This window comes from Tympanuchus pallidicinctus, unplaced genomic scaffold, assembly GCF_026119805.1.
Source record: "Tympanuchus pallidicinctus isolate F22 unplaced genomic scaffold, pur_lepc_1.0 scaffold11, whole genome shotgun sequence".
Taxonomy (NCBI): domain Eukaryota; kingdom Metazoa; phylum Chordata; class Aves; order Galliformes; family Phasianidae; genus Tympanuchus; species Tympanuchus pallidicinctus.
The window spans coordinates 21,317,164-21,333,289 of NW_026294627.1; the positions used below are offsets into that span (position 1 = coordinate 21,317,164).

At 37.8% G+C, this 16,126-nt stretch overlaps 1 protein-coding gene across 3 annotated transcripts; it reads right to left on the reverse strand.

Moving 5' to 3' along the window:
• Nucleotides 1–3,144: 3,144 nt before the first annotated feature.
• Nucleotides 3,145–14,525, reverse strand: SPART (spartin). Of its 3 annotated transcripts, XM_052671025.1 has the most exons (9): nucleotides 13,687–14,525; nucleotides 12,221–12,418; nucleotides 11,136–11,240; nucleotides 9,361–9,487; nucleotides 8,355–8,549; nucleotides 7,191–7,349; nucleotides 7,021–7,111; nucleotides 6,008–6,054; nucleotides 4,600–4,720 (listed from the first exon to the last, which is right to left on the reverse strand). In XM_052671025.1, exons 1-8 carry the CDS (start codon nucleotides 14,515–14,517, stop codon nucleotides 6,018–6,020), a joined length of 1,743 nt encoding a protein of 580 aa, XP_052526985.1. In that variant the 5' UTR covers nucleotides 14,518–14,525; the 3' UTR covers nucleotides 4,600–4,720; nucleotides 6,008–6,017. The 3 variants fall into 3 exon arrangements, with proteins under 3 accessions (XP_052526983.1, XP_052526984.1, XP_052526985.1); XM_052671023.1 differs by lacking the exon at nucleotides 6,008–6,054 and having other exon boundaries at nucleotides 3,145–4,720; XM_052671024.1 differs by lacking the exons at nucleotides 6,008–6,054; nucleotides 11,136–11,240 and having other exon boundaries at nucleotides 3,145–4,720.
• Between the last annotated feature and the right edge of the window lie 1,601 nt (nucleotides 14,526–16,126).

Here is a 16,126-nt window from a genome sequence, read left to right on the forward strand (position 1 = left end):
AGCTTGCTCGGAAAGACACACTGCTTCCCGAGTTTCAAAAGAGTTACGTTTCATGGTTACTTTAATGTAGCCAAAACCAGCATTGGCATCCAAAAGTCAGCTCTGAAATTATGTGAATTTTGGCTCTATAAGACTGGTGACATTGGGATGGGCCAATCTGTTTTCTGGCTGATACAGAAATGGCAGGGTCCTGATCCTCATGTTTAGCTGCACATGTCTGCTGTTTACCTTATGCCAGTTCTGGAAGCTGTCAATCTTCTCTTTGAGCTAATTCCATTTGCTAATTAACTCAGCAGCAAACCAGGAGGCGAAGAGCCAAGAGGCAGGCTGATTGCTGCTGGATTAGCGATCCACTATGATCTAATGCATGAGGGTACAACAATAGGATAGAGAGTATGAAACCTTATCATAAAGACAAAAAAAGTCATTTAAATGTGTCTGGTATATATTAGGACAGGTGATTTTTGACAGTTTGTACTTAGAACTGGTGAATTATCACTTGATTTATGAATTGAATGCAAAATTACCTGCTATGAGCTATTTCAAGAACATCTTCAAGAATGTAACCAGCTTACAGAATAGTTGTCAAACTAGAGGCTGTATGTGGACAGCTCAGAAAGAGCCACAGAATCACAAGAAAGTCTCTGAAGATGTAACCTGGCCACCACGTACCATCTGCCCCAGGAGACACTTCTTTGGCCTCCTCTCTAGGAAGCTTTCAGTCCCGCCCTCCGCTCAGGGATTAACATGTGCCCTAACTAGGTGAGATCTCAGCAACTGGGTCATGGAGTGCATGTGAGGATGAGCCCAGACCTCGTTGCTTGGCTGGGTTGGCAAAGGACAGCAAGTCTAAATATGTGCTTCACCAGATGGTTTGGGAGCTGGAGTGAGATCACATCACAAATATCTTGTGGACCAAGATCATGTGCCAGTAGGTCGAAACTTCAAACCATCAAGATTATTACCAGTTACTTCAAGAACAGTAGTTACCATGCAGCACATGGGACTTTCCTCCATTTTTTTATTCCAGATAAAGATATATACAGATAGCTACAAATATATTTTACTTGTTTTCAGGCTTTTCAGTCTAAAATTTTCAGAGACTATAAGAAAAGTTATAAAATTTGGTCACAACATGATGTGGTTAAAAAAAAATTAAAGGCATATCTTCAGATTATGTGAAGGCAATAGATGGCAAGGGTTGCTTAAAAACAAGGTAGACCAATTGGTGAAGGTAAACATTTGGATTACAAAAAATTAATTTTGACAGAGAATTAAATTTAGTTATTTCAGTAGCACCAATATATTGGTGTATGATGATGTGACTGGCTGTGTAGACAAGGGGAAACAAGGGAGACTGTGGCATATTTTGACTTTACAAAGGCCTTCGACATAATCTCCCATAAAACCCTTATAGACAAATTGATGAGATTGGATGGATTGGGTAACTGGGAAATAATGTTGGTGGAAAGCTAGCTCCGCCATCGGCCAGTACCACTTAACTCTTTATTACAACCTGGAATACAGGCCAGAGCACACTCACAGCAAGTTTGCTGATGATTAACAAATTGAAGAGAGCAGTCACTGTGAAGGAGGCTTCTATTCGGAGAGGGCTGAAGAGACAAACTGCTGTAAGAAACCTAATGAAATCCACCAAGAACCAAATTCAGAGTCCTACAAAGTGCAGTTTAGGGGCACTGACCAGAATGCAGATTCATAGGAAAAGACACGACAGTTTGTGGCAAACAAGCTGCTAACAAGCAACTGATAATTCTTCCAGCAAAGGGCAGCCAACCGCTATCTGGGCTGCACCATCAACAATACAGCCAGCAAACTAGGTGAGGCCATTCTGTTCTGTTCAGCTTTCACGGGACTGCATGTGGAGTGCTTAGCTTTGGGTTCTCAAATAAATCCTAGAGGCTGTTAAGGGGTGGCAGCCATGATCTATTTTCAGCCTGAAGAAGAGGAGGTATGAGTAGATCCTGGTGCTGTCAACAGCTTCCTTAAAGAAGTTTAGAGAAGAGTGAGCATCCAGACTCTTCTGAAATGTAAGCATGAATAGCAGCATAAGTGCACATGAGAAAGTTTTGATTCAATCCAAGGGAGAAATATTTACTTTTACCATGATCAAATGTAGTAAAAGGTTATGTAGAGTTTGTGAATTTCAGCCTTGAAGATATGCAAAATGTGAGCTGATGTGATCTGCTCAGCTGAACCAGCAGGAGGTTGGAGTACAGACCACTGGAGGTCCCTTCCAACCTACACCACTCTATGGTGATCTGAATAACTAAGCCTCATCAGCATGTTTTACTGGAAGATAGGTTTGCCAACTCTTTTTGAAAGATTACAGATTTAGCTGAGGGCTTAACAGTAGTTTATACCTACAGAATGGTGAAGATGACAGAGGCTGCAGTAACTTGGAATGACAGAGATACTAAGAGTCATCTTCTCAATACAGGATTTGAGAGCAATACTGTAGCAGAAAAGTTTTGAATAAATGAATTTGGAAACAACAGTGCATCAGAAAATCCAGTTGCAGTACACTCAGTAAACAGCATGAGGGAGAGTACTACAAGGATTGCCATATATCAAAAAATGGCCAAAGTAAAAACCTTATCAGGGCCTAAGTAGAGACAGCTGAAGCTGGATAAGTTCAACAGCAAAACAAACTGAGTAATTAGTAACAAAACTGTAGTAATGTGTGCTAAAAGTTGGTCTCCTGAAGACAGTAACAGTTCACTTTTAACTGCTAGTTTTAATACAGTAAGTTGGTTTTAATAGTTTATCAATGGAACTAAAGGGCAAGTACTATATGAAACCCAAATGACAGAGAGAAGGAAGATGCAAACATTTCTGTTGCAAAACTGACTGACGACAACAAAGATCCTTTTGGCTAGTACAAAATCTGTATTTGCCTTAAAATAGTTAATTTGCTGGCAAGTGATAGACCATAGTAACAGAAATTGTTATGATGTGCTTCTGATGGGCCTTTTTTAGTTTGAAATATTTTAAACTCTAATTGGTGAGCATATTTCTATTGTAGGCATACTCCTAGAGTGTTTTTTTGTTTTGTTTTTAACTACTTCAGAAGTCCTTTTTTTTCCCCCAGTCACCTCACAGTAACTTCACATCATAAGGCCAAGCACCATTTGACCAATTTTATTTTTATTTCCATAAATCAAAGTTGCACTTCAAGTGGTTAGTTCCTTTGTTTCACTTCTTTTCCCATCCCCAGTGCACACCTACAGTACCCATCACAAAATGGGCACTTATTACAATTCTAACAGATGTTCTTTTTATAACTGTGATAATTTGCTGACAACCATTTATAGTTATTTTTTCCGACTATTTAAATGGAGACAAGTTGTAAATTCATGGCGTTCTGTTTGCTGCAGGTCCAGCCAAGATTAGAACGTATAGCAGCTTTAAAACTCAATAATGAACCTTTAAATAAGTAGCAGTAGAAAAGCAGCTCAAGAGTTCTACATTTCAAACAGGAATAAGTTACACGAGGAACCAAATGAAAAAGCTACATGAAAGTATCTATTCTATTCCACACACATCTCCTAAGTAGAAATGCTTTGGAGATGTCCCTTGTGTAACCAGGAATTCAGTAGAATAAAGTTGCTGAGAGTTAGAACTACCTGCTGAAACAAATACCTAATGCCTTCCATCAGGTACTCTGAATCTTTCTGGACTGGTGAAAAGTACAGAATGCATAGAAGTTTCCAGTGATCTCAGTAGAATTTTTTTTAAAGAAAAATATGCTCATTTATGCAAAAACAGACACTGTCTCTATATAAAAATCTCAATTTCATAGAATCTTTAAATATTCCTTATGGACTCTCCTCGAAAATACATTTTTCTAGAGCTGTAAATGCTGGAGCTATTAGAATAAATACTTAAAATCTTTGGTTTGCTCATATGCTGAGGGAAAAAAGAAAGTTTTAAAAGAAATGACTATCTAGTTACCTGAGGCTCATCTTTCATTTCTTCTAAAAATGAAATTTGGATAAGACTAGCTGCTTAGTAGCTGAGAAGAGAAATTCTCTACAAAGGAAAGAATGAGACACAACACTTATTTAGGTCCATATTAAATACCAAAGTTTGCTGTAGTGAAATTAACTTAAGAATATTAAAAAAAAAAAAAAAACAACTAATAACCCTATTCCTATCAGAATTAGAAATCCTATTTGTTCAGTATCACCACCTTCTTTACAAATATAGTGTATTACAAAAACATTTATAATAACATTTCTGTATTAATCCCTTATGCAGTATTATGTTTTGAGAAAGTGCTTACAGAGGCAAGTTGATTCACTGAAAACTCATATCCTGCATCAATAAAGAATGAGGATTTAAGGATACTTTCATTTCTCCTTCTAAGAATGCCCACTCTGTATTTTCCCATGGCAAATTAAGTAACAGTTGCTTGAAGAGCACAGTATGATTTGCATTAAATCACAGATTAGCAGTGTGGTTACTTCTAAAGACAAAATTTCATATAAGGCTTTGAGAAATACTTTGTTGTTTTCATTTTTTATCCTTTTTCTCCTTATCCAGTACTTTATATTCATCTAATACAGCATGGCCAGTTTCCTTTGCAGTTTTCTTCACAATAGATTTGATACCAATATGGTCAATGTTAAATGCTGTAACACCAACATTGATTGCAGAGCTCATAGCGTTGTCAGTAGCACTGCCAGCATCATCTCCATACCTTTTAAGAAAGACAACAGATTTGTAAATGCATACTTAGTATTTTTCTCTTCACCATTATTCTTCTGAAAGCAAGAATTAAATACATACAAAGAACACAAAATTAACAAGAATTAAATACATATGAAGAATAAGCAGACAGGCAAATGTGTAAGGATTGAAATGACAAATTACTAAATCATTTCAGTAAAGGCTGCTCTTCCAGCATGTAGATTTTTCTTTGAAGACACCACTCTGCTTCCGTCCTTCTAACTAAAAAGCTCCAGCTTTTCCTAGCAGCCAGACATTTCCCGAGTCAGCACTGTAAGCAGACAATCCAGGCCAAAGGGAAATATTTCTTGCAACATTAGAATCTCACAGTTAGTGGAGTTACTTTCTCTCTGCTTCTTATGACCAGGGATTCTCAGAGGACCTCAAAATAAGGCCAAAGTGAAGCACAGAGTATCAGAGGAGCCAAAAAAAAAAAAAAAAAATCTGTCATGTTATCAGAACAGCAGCCGTGGTATAATGGTGGAGCCAACAACAAAACAATTAAAAGAATCAGCAGTTTTGGTTTGTTCCTGTTTTTAATTCTCTGATTATTCCTTGAATCATCACTGTCTGATTTGCAGATCCCAGAATTAATGTCACAGCAAAGGAGCACTATTTGTCAGTCTGCTTTTTTTTTTTTTTTTTTTTTTTTTTAATTAGTTATTTTCACTTCAGGAATATCATAAACCATTTTTTCTGTAATATCACTAAAGTAGGGGGTTTTACTTTGTTAAGACTATAGGTTATCCACCACAAATCATTTCTTAAATATTTGATAGTTGATTTTTACCTTTGCCTGTTTGAATTGCATTGCTTGTACAAAAGAAAAAAAGAAAAAAAGAAAAAAGCTGGGCAGATACATTGAAGATGTTCACACTACTGCAAAAACCCATCAGATCAGTAGCCAGGTACTTTTGCAGAGCTGTTACTTCTGAAACTACACTTTCCCCCACTTCTGATTATCATGCTCATATTATAAGCATCTCTTCCATCAGCAAAGGCAATGCAACTAAATTTTAGCTGAGTTTTTTGTTGACTTAAGAGAGACTACAATAGTGCTCCTTTAGCTTTCCATTTCCATTAAGGGGAATTTAGTTCATCAAAGTACTCAGAATGGAATTATGCCTTTCTCTCATTGATACAAGAGCACAAGAGATATGTAGAATTTTAATGCAATTATTTAATGGGATAGTCTAAACATAGAGGAAATCCTCAATTATCAAGTATTTTAAGTCGTACTGTAATAACTTGTAATTACTTTTTGTCTTTCAGTTAGTGGTTGTTGTCTGCTGATCTCCGTATTTCCTATTTTTATATCAAAAGAAAACATTAGTGTGAATTTATGTGAAAAAGCACCAATAAAATACCTCCTGACAGCTCTACTGAAAACAAATATTAGGGAGAAAGCACCACTGTTAGCTTGCCATCTAACCCATGTAAAATGTGTCAGAACAGAACCCCCAATTGCCAACCAACCCAGTACTGCCTCCTGCTGTTTACCCTCTGCTAGCAGCCTGGATGCACTTCCAGCAATCCTTTTCAGCATCTCATTTGCTATCCTTATCACTGTCACCACTCAACCTACATGCTTCTGCTTACTCTCCATATACAACGACACCTACTGCACATCTTTTTGGAAGGAGTGCATTTCATACACGTTGCAGGTATTTCACTGTCTTCCCTTATTCTCCAAAGCATCATTCAGTACTAACACTTATCAGCTTAGTTCTTTGCATCATCTTAGTAATACAAATCACACCACCCTTTTCGAACACGTATATTTTCTAAGTCCAGCCTACTTGGTTTCATTTAATTATTGCCATTTATGCCTTAGACTTCCTTACATACTTTTCCTTTTGTACTTCATTGCTTTAATAAAACCTGATTTTGGTTGAAGTCTTTCATTTTTTGAGGTCCAGCTAATGTTATAGAAACTCAAGATCACATTTGAGAGGTTTAAAATGGCTACTTTTTGTCTTCCATAAAGACACACTGTAGAACAATATAAATCTGAACATTATTTCTTAACGCTGCCAGAATCTGTAATAGTTCTAGAAGAGAATACATATTTAACCAGAAGCACTCATTCATTTCATATTTTTACTCACAGGAGATGCTCATTACTGTGCACTTAGCAGCTTATCATAAGCTGTACAATTAGAGTATTTCGTAGCTTTCCTTCACTTTCATCAACTCTTTTTTTTTGCTAGTATTCATTCACAATGACAATATGCAGTAGAAGATGAAAGCCATCAAAAAAACGTAACTTACTTGTGTTTCACAGTTTTTACAGTCTCAGTTGAAACACTTTTAGCAATGCACTTAGCTGCACTTTCTAAACCTTGCCACACTGTTGCAAACCCTGTAAAAATGAAGAGCTTAATTGAGTTCACAGCGCTGAAAAGAATGCAATTTAAAAAAACAGAAGGAATTTTTGTTACCTTGAACTCCACTTGCTGCCACCACCAGAGCACCATCAAGAGCAGATTTGCCATCTTTGTCTTTCTTAAGGGATTCTGGAACTAATCTGCTGCCATGTTTCTTCACATGAGGAGCCAGCTCCTTTCCAACACAGCTTGCTATTGAACACACTCCCTCCACTGACGTAGAAGAATTGTATGGAGATTACTTAGTTAGAACACAGAATATATTTAAGAGTCTTTACTGCTAAATCAAAAGTATGCTTCACTCAAGTTTTGAACGTCACTTCTATTTCAATATGCTTATTCTGAAGAGAAACTTGAATTCATGCTTAAGTAACTGAACTGATATAGAAGCAAAACTTGTTTTCAGATTCTGCTCAGCTCAATTTCCTAACAATCAAGTAGGGCTGATGTAGCAGCACTAGAAAATAAATAGGTATTTGTCACACACTCTAATTTCAAAAAAGTGCTTCCATTGCTTAGTTATCCCCAACTCGTAAATGGAGAACAAAATGTCTTTCTTTCCTTTCTCATCTTCTGGAGAATACTTAGAATCATTCCAGCTCTTCGAAGTAATCAGGTATCATCCAGCACAGTTTACTTTTAAACTCAGATGAATTGCTATACACTACACATCAACACTAATACATAACAGAATGAAATAACAACGAAGTTACTGAGAGCTCCTATGATTCCCAAGCTCCTCTGAACACCAAGTGATTACTCTTTGGAAGTCTACACATAGTCTAACAGACAAGTTTTGCAGCTGCATGTATCAACAAATGTACATACACATTCTGTACTGATAAAATATAAGTTAATAGTCAGTGATAATATAGCTTTTAAAATATGTGGTGATTAATGCAGGAAAAAAGAGAGAACTTTCTGAACTGTTTAGAACTTTAAATATGTATATAAATACGTGAAACTTCAAATCAGAGAAATGCTCTGCTATCTGGATTATTACTTCAGTCAAAAAAAAGATGCACCAAGGCCATACAATATAAAAAATTCCTAAAGCACATCCCTGACACAGAAGATAACCAGGTACAAACAACCAATCTCTGAATTTTATCAGATCTGTCCTTCCTCAAATTCCCTGGCTAAACAAACCAGCTCTCATTTCACAAAATACTTACTCTAAGGCAAAAATATAATATGCTATGAGACAGAGCATCTTACCTAAGAACTGGCTGACTTTCACAGCTCCTCCAGTAGCCTGTTTCGCTACATGAAGCCCCTTTGCTACAGTTGGGTTGACTTCCAGAGGTTTTTCTTCTGGCTGAATGTGTTCTCGCAGTTTAGAAGCTCCTTTGTGAATAGCTTTCCCAGTAAATTCCGCTCCTTTTACGAGGCCCCAGCTTACCCAAGATGCACCTTCAGGGCAAAAATTGTTTTTCTTAAAACACCTGGAGTTTTAGAGACTAGAATTCCTACAGCTTTCCCTCCTCTGCTTCTCCAACACCAATCTTAGAAACATTCCCAATTACATTCTGCAATTATATTCTTTCCTGACTGTGCCAGCATGAATTCCTGCAATGAATTCTGCTCCTACACCACCTACACTTTAGCAGTTCATTTTATTTAAGTCTAGTACAGCCATTCTTTGCCCAAATGTCAGCATAATACAGAAACTCAATTGTTTGTGGTGTTTTTTTTTCAGTTGGCTTTTTTTCTTGAATATCCAGGTCCCAGCAGGGTCAAAAGTGATAGAAGTGATCATCTCAATGCTGTTAACATTCTGAAAACTTACAACCTAACCTCCCTGCCCTTCTAACATATTCATATTCACTCCAATATTTTCTCACTTTTGTATTCCAAAGCTTCTCAGAGGAAAAAAAAAAACTGTTTATGAGCAGAAGCCACAACAGATATCTCCTTTAATATAACTGCTTAAACAAGAGTAGAATTGTGGTATCACAGTGATTTGAGTCACATGTGACTACAGCTAATTTATATAGTCAAATTAGGAGTCCAACCCATTTCCAGTGAGCAAGAATGTTGACAGGGGATTCAAACTCTGTGCTGTTTTCATAAGGCACACCAACATATCCTTCATGTTATTAGAAATGGAGCTAGTGAACAATCATTTCTGACTACTCAGCTTCTAGTAGCACACAGTTAGATGAAAATACTGTTTGACTTGCAGAGGTTTGTATTTAATGTAACCCTCCTATTACAGTAGTACCTGACAAGATTCCACGGGCAACTTTCTCACTCCATTCTGGCAATTCTTTCTGACTTTCCCCTTCAGGATGTGGTTGGATATGTACAGTCTGAGGCAAATTAATCACATCACTGGAGGCTTCTGGAGGCTAACAAGCAAACATAAGTATCTTAGAATCCACTCCCAAGATATCCATTATCAAAAAAAAAGCCAGTTCTGTGTATTCCTCCAAATTCAATTGCTTTTTGCTCATTGTACACTTTCTTTATACAGTTAAAAGAAGATTAGCTTGCTAGTAAGGCCATGTGGTCAACTAAGCAGCATAACCTACAGCACAAGTTAACCAGCGATAAAGCACTGATCCGTTTATCATTCTTATCTCCTCATAGAGAAGTCAACTCTCCTGTTATCCAGTATGGGAACTGCAGTCTTTGCTCAGAGAATCCAGCTGCACTAAAAGAATGCAGCTGTTGTCATTTGCATCCCATCCTTTCCCCTCATATCCAAAAATAAAGGACATTATTCATTCCCTGTGCTGTTGATGCTTTTTGCAGACTGGCACAACCAAGGAACATGTCAAGCTGTGCATGATAGCTGCTCCACACTTAAAGTTGTGCAGATAGGTTCTGTGCAATTTCACATCAAGCTCTAGAGTTTCTTGAGCAGACATTAATCATTCAAACGTAGCAATCACCACCACAGTTTGCTTAGTGCTTCTAAAAAGTGTAACATTGCACAGTTCACAATGTACAACTGAACTTTAACTAGAGAAGGTAGAAAAACAATGTAATGGATTTGGGTTTTGGTTCAGATTCTGTTTTTAGAAAAGGATAAAAAAGTAAAAATAAAAGAACAGTAAATACAGAGATTGAAAATAATGCTTATTAGTGAGGGATAGAAAATAATTTTGTTCTGTCTGAAAGAGCCTACATGAAAATATTCACAGATGAAACCTATGAACAGAATAGAACACACAATATGGAATAGTATTCGATATTGCATGGAATTCTTACTTACATTCATTGGAAGTGTTAGGAAGATGTAACACTGAGCACAAAGATGACTGTTACAGTAAAAAAACAACAAGAACACTAACAGGAAAGACTGGATTAAGTCCCAAAAGATTAACAAAGTATAACTGACTTGCAGAATTTCATCAATTATTGCTTGATCACAGTCTGAAATCCTTATTTTCAAGAAATGCCCTTACCAGATGACCAAAACACTATGATTGCGGGGCAAGAAAAATAACCTTAATACATATCTACAATTAAAGAAAACCCTTAAGCCCATTGAAACAAACAAACCAAAACCAAGGTATGCTCCAGGTATAATTTCTTTGCTGCAGTCTGGGTCACCATGTGGAAAAAAAATTAAAAGACTCTTCTACAGGCTTTGCTAAAGTGTAGAAACGGTTTATCTAAGATTCTATGTTACAGCCACATTAAGCATAAGTTGCTGGTTAGATCCTTGTGACCACTATGTAAAAAATACATAAAATAGCCAGTAGATTAGGCTTTAAAATAATTTGCCAAAAGGAAGTTATATCCAAGTGCTACATCAAAGTTATTAAAAATCCAGAAATCTGCAACTGATTTGCAAAGCAGGACAGTCTGCAGCTATTGAACCTACTCTTAAGAAGTAACATACAAACAAACAAACCCACAGGACACACCATGGGAGGAGACATTGCTGTGGTCAAACAGGTCTGGAATCTCAGCAGTTTTAAGGTGTACTTAAGTGATAACTTTTCTTTTGTTGCTATGAAATTTTAGAATCACTGTCCTGGCATTTACCTGGACTTTGTGGCCAGACATCTGTTTTAATTTATCTTCAAAATGCGCTCTCTCTGTTGCTGGGAGCTCTGATGGTAACCCTACTCTCTCATGGGATCCTGGCACCTGTGATATCATATCAGGGAATATTAACAATTAAGACAATAAAGGGACTAGACTGAAATCCAATTGGAACTACTTCTATGCAGGAAAGACTACAAATTTAGCCACTAAGTCCACCACTGAAACATCACACAGTTCTATAGTACTTTTTCCTTTCAAGTAAAAAGCAGTGGCCTTCTGTGCTACTACAATTCCCTGCTGAACTCAACAGGATTTCTAACAGAATTGCACCCACATGACATGCTGCAGTATGGTTCTTCATCATCACTGCATTCAAGTCTTGGTGACTCAGTAAGATGGTATCTTCCACAAACAGCTTATTATCTTGCTATGAACTACTGAGTGATTATTGATTACCATTCTTCCTAATATGGTGTTCCAGCACTCTTACAGTAACTCTTAACTCACTTTGTTTTCAGTCACTGTATCTTACTGCATCTTTGATAGACTATGTGGGTTTTTTTCTATTGTCTCTGTTGAAATCTTACTGCAATGAGGTATGAGACAAATCTATTTTGCGATACCATCTGAAGGCAGATTTTTGAGGTACTCGGTATTTTCACAGGTTGTCTTTGAAGCTGCTTAACATTTTTGAACTGTAATTGCATTTGTGAACAATATTCCCTGAATGCTGTCTGGTCCAAGCTACACTTAGACTGTGTGCACGTACATCCACAGGAAAAAAGAAACCCACTTTCTCCTGAAAATTTTCTTTTGGGGCCTATGTTTTTCTTCAGGAAAAATAGTGAAAGTATCCAGAGTGATTTCCAATTCTTCTCTGTGCTTATGATGCATTACTTTAAAAATTTCAATACCTTATCTCACAGAGCCTACAGTTTCTTTACTAGGTGCCCTTAAATCTTGGCTACTTTATTTCTCACTGGTGAGCTTGCCAATAAGACACAAACTAAGTGTAAACTGGCAGACATATTACCATTTCCACCTTTCATTGTTGGTTTAGGAAAGGCAGCTGGGGAATTTACCTGGAGTCGAAGGTCAGACATCTGCTTTAACAGATCCTCAAAAAGCTCTCTGTCAGCTGCTGGAAGTTCTGAAGACAACACTACTCCCACATAGGATCCTGGTATCTGGGACATCATGTCAGGGAACATGTAGACTCCCGTATTGCAGCACAGAACAGGAGACTGGTTGCACATTAGAGGATACAACCAGTCACAAACCTGGAAAAGATACACACGTGAAGGAATTAAAGGACCTTTTTAAGAAGAGAAGATAGGGAGAATGCTCTGATTAGCACTAGAAAGTTGATTTTCCATACAGTTTAGTAAGAAAAAGAGGCCTTAGATATCTAGGGAAAAAGAATACAAAACCAAACAATCATCAACTCAAAAACCTTCATGACTATAGAGATGGCAGTCTTGGTTAGTTCTGACAGAGAAAATATTGATTTCCACGGGATCATAATTCAGGCTGGTAGCTTCTTAACTGAAGCCTAGTCTTAAGGCCTAGTTGCAGAAGGAGATGAAATGCACGGCCAAATAAATCAGGACTCAGTGCCTCTAACTTTCTATTGATCTCAGAACAGGTCTCCATGATTGATAAAGAGAATATATGACTATCACTGGCCTGCTAAAGATTCCTAACCAGTAGAACCAAAAAGGAATAGTTTTTTTTTTTTGTTTACCAAAGTTTCTCCTTCATTGTTGAGACAGTTCCATCAAAGAGGTCTCTCTCCATCAGGGAGACCCCAAGTTGGAAACTGGATCAGAAATACAATGTGCATTACAGGACGTGCTCACAAGAAGTGAGCAGCAAAAAAAAAAGTATATCCAAATAATGCATCTTTTTCATTTGTGGTTCACAGACTAACACAGGCTCTGAAGTTCTTCATTCAGATTCTCTAATTTGACCACAATACCTTATCACTAGTTGCAACTAATTGGGTACTACATGAATCTGTTTTATACTGAAAGTTTAAATGTTACAACATAGGAATCAACATTTCTTCTCAATGTGAGGAAGGGGAATTTGGTTTTATGAAATGAAAAAGAAACATCAACCAATTCAGAAGCATAGGATGTTCCGCACAAACGTGCACAAGAACTTCTTTACGGCGAGGTGACGGAGCGCTGGAACAGGCTGCCCAGGGAGGTGGTGGAGTCACCTTCTCTAGAGATGTTCAAGACCCAGCTGGACACCTACTTGTGCAACCTGGCGTAGGGAACCTGCTTTGGCAGGGGAGTTGGACTCTATGATCTCTGGAGGTCCCTTCCAACCCCTATGATTCTGTAATTCCTTTAGAAAACAGAATTCATCACAGCAGTAAGCACTCAGGAACCTTGGGCAGACACTAAGGACGTTTTCTCAGAAAAGCAGAAAATAAATTAAATCCCTCATATCATCACAAAGACTTAGAAAAGCAAGAACATAAGAAGATTGTTGTTTAAAACTTCGACATATACATTAAAGAAAATGATTTTCCTGTTACCTGAAGAAACGCAGGTGGACGATTCTGGGCCATCTCACTATCTGTATCCAAGAACTTCACAATGCGCAGATATCCAGGATACGAAGGAGCACTGACCTGCCCATCAGGAGTCACAAAGAATATCTGCACACCTTGGGGAATCAAGATCAGCTCATCTGCATCCACTCCCAGGTTTTGAAGGGGAGGTGGCTGAGTACACTTTCTGTAGTAGTCCTCACTGACAGAAGAAAACTCCCCTGAGTCTGTGCCATACGACACAGTAAAATGGCCATCGGTAGCTTGAGGAGTATAGGCAGGAGGTGCTTCATTTGGCAGACACAGAGGTTTTGCAGATGATGGGCTCATAGATGGAAGCTGCCCCTGGCTTGCAGCTGCAACACTTTCATCTGCTGCAGGTGGCTGACTTGGTACAAACAGAGCATTAGGTGGGGGGGGCCTTTCTGGCTTTTCTGTGGAAGGAATGTGTGGATACAACTTGGGCACTCCAGCAAGGGCATCCATTGCAGCAGGGCTTCCTCCTACAGGTGGAGTGTTTTGTTCTAGAATATCAAGTCGAGTGCGCACATTCTGGAGGGTCTCCTTCATCTTCTGTTGCATTTGCCTGGCAGACTCCCACTGGGGTCCCACACATGCAGGATCCTGTGATGGAACACTAACTCCTTGGAGCAAGTGGTCAAGTCCTTGCCTGTAGTAACTTCTTGCCTCTTCCTTCTGACCCAGTTCATCTGCATGTAGTCCTTTATTGATAAAAATAAAGGCTTTTGTGTACTCCTCATTAATAGCTTTAATATTTGCATCTTCTTGCATAACTGGATCCCGCAGTTGTTCCATTGCTCACACTGGAATACAAGTTAGTAACAGTATTCACAGATTAAGCCAAACAAAGTTTACATTATAATGAAGCAACCTCTCTAAAGGTGATCATACTGTGTGTATTACCAGAAAGCTATCTAGTTGCTAGGTACAAATTCTGATGTTTCAGTTATCTCCTATTAACCTTTAGAATGTATGACTCCCAGTCAGCAAAGAATTTAACTCAGTAACCATCACCTGTAATTACACCAAACATTTATTTCTTAAGAAGCAACACAAGAACACAGACATTCCTGACATTAAGCATACTATCTTAAAAAAAATATTAAGATCAGTACCAAACAGTGGAGTAAAATAAATAAATCTACCCTTACTCTCAATGTCTTCCCCCCCAAAATCCCTATGACATTAAAAAACTCAGTTAACAGTTTGTCTATTTAAACAAAGGCTGAACTTGCAAACTCAGTACATTTTTACTTAAATGACTGAAGGGAAAGCACTCAGTAGATTTAAACAAATTATGATAAATCTTTTCCAACTAACATCAACACTCCAATGGAATTGGGAAGTTAAAGTTAAAGCTTTGCTTTACAGTACAAAAACAGGGAATTATTTATTTCCTTCACAGTGTTTACAATGAGAGAAGGAAGGCCAGCGTTTCCCTTCCTTTCTCCCCAGGTGACAAAACCCTGAATGTACAAAAGGCTGTGGGTTCTATTTTTATTTTGGAATGCACACATTAGGCTGTTTGAGAAATACATGAACAATTAAAGAGCAGGAAATAATCCATTGGGTTCATTTGAACTTCAAAATGTGTAAATCCATTGTTTTAATTGAACTTGGCTAAATGCAGCAAATACAAGTCGTTCATGGACTAAGATAGCATTTTCAGCACACAATGTAAAAAAACTCCATTGAAAGTTTTTGCTGATGGCACTGAAAGCCGCTGACATTCAGTGTGGGTTATGATACAAGAATAGAGTAGAGGGCAGCAACAAAAAAAGGATGTTACTTACCAACAGTCTACACATTTTTTTTAATATTCAATACTTGTTAACTTTTTCTTATCATTTTAAGAGAGGATATCTTCAGGGAGAAAACAAACAAACAAAACAGCTCTCTGCTATAAGCTGGGTAGAAGAATGGAGAAAAATCTAGAGATGCTTGTCAGCTACAATGACAGCAAGCTACAAAAAGCAAGGCCATGAAAAAGGCAAGTAAAAAATCAGTAGGGCAAAAATAAGAACATTTCTATTACACACTGTAGCATTAATACCACTGTACAAGTAAGCACAGGTGAGACTCCCCACACACAGTGCTGACCCACATTTAATAAAGCTGCACCACAGCAAAAAGAGGAAGGAAGGTTACTGAAATTTCTGGAGCACCAATTCCCTCTCTCCCGGGAAATAAGTTTGGCTCATCAAGCCAATAAAACAAAGGCTAAGAGATTGGATTAGCCTCTATAAATATACTGGATGAAATAAAGTAAGCCAGGAAGGAAGAAAAGAACTATGGAAATTCTAGCTTTCATTGAGACCCTGGAACACCAGCTCTTCTTTGTTTATGCCACTGCAGTACAGCACAGGAAATAAATATCTTTCTGCTTCTCCAATAAAAGCAGACT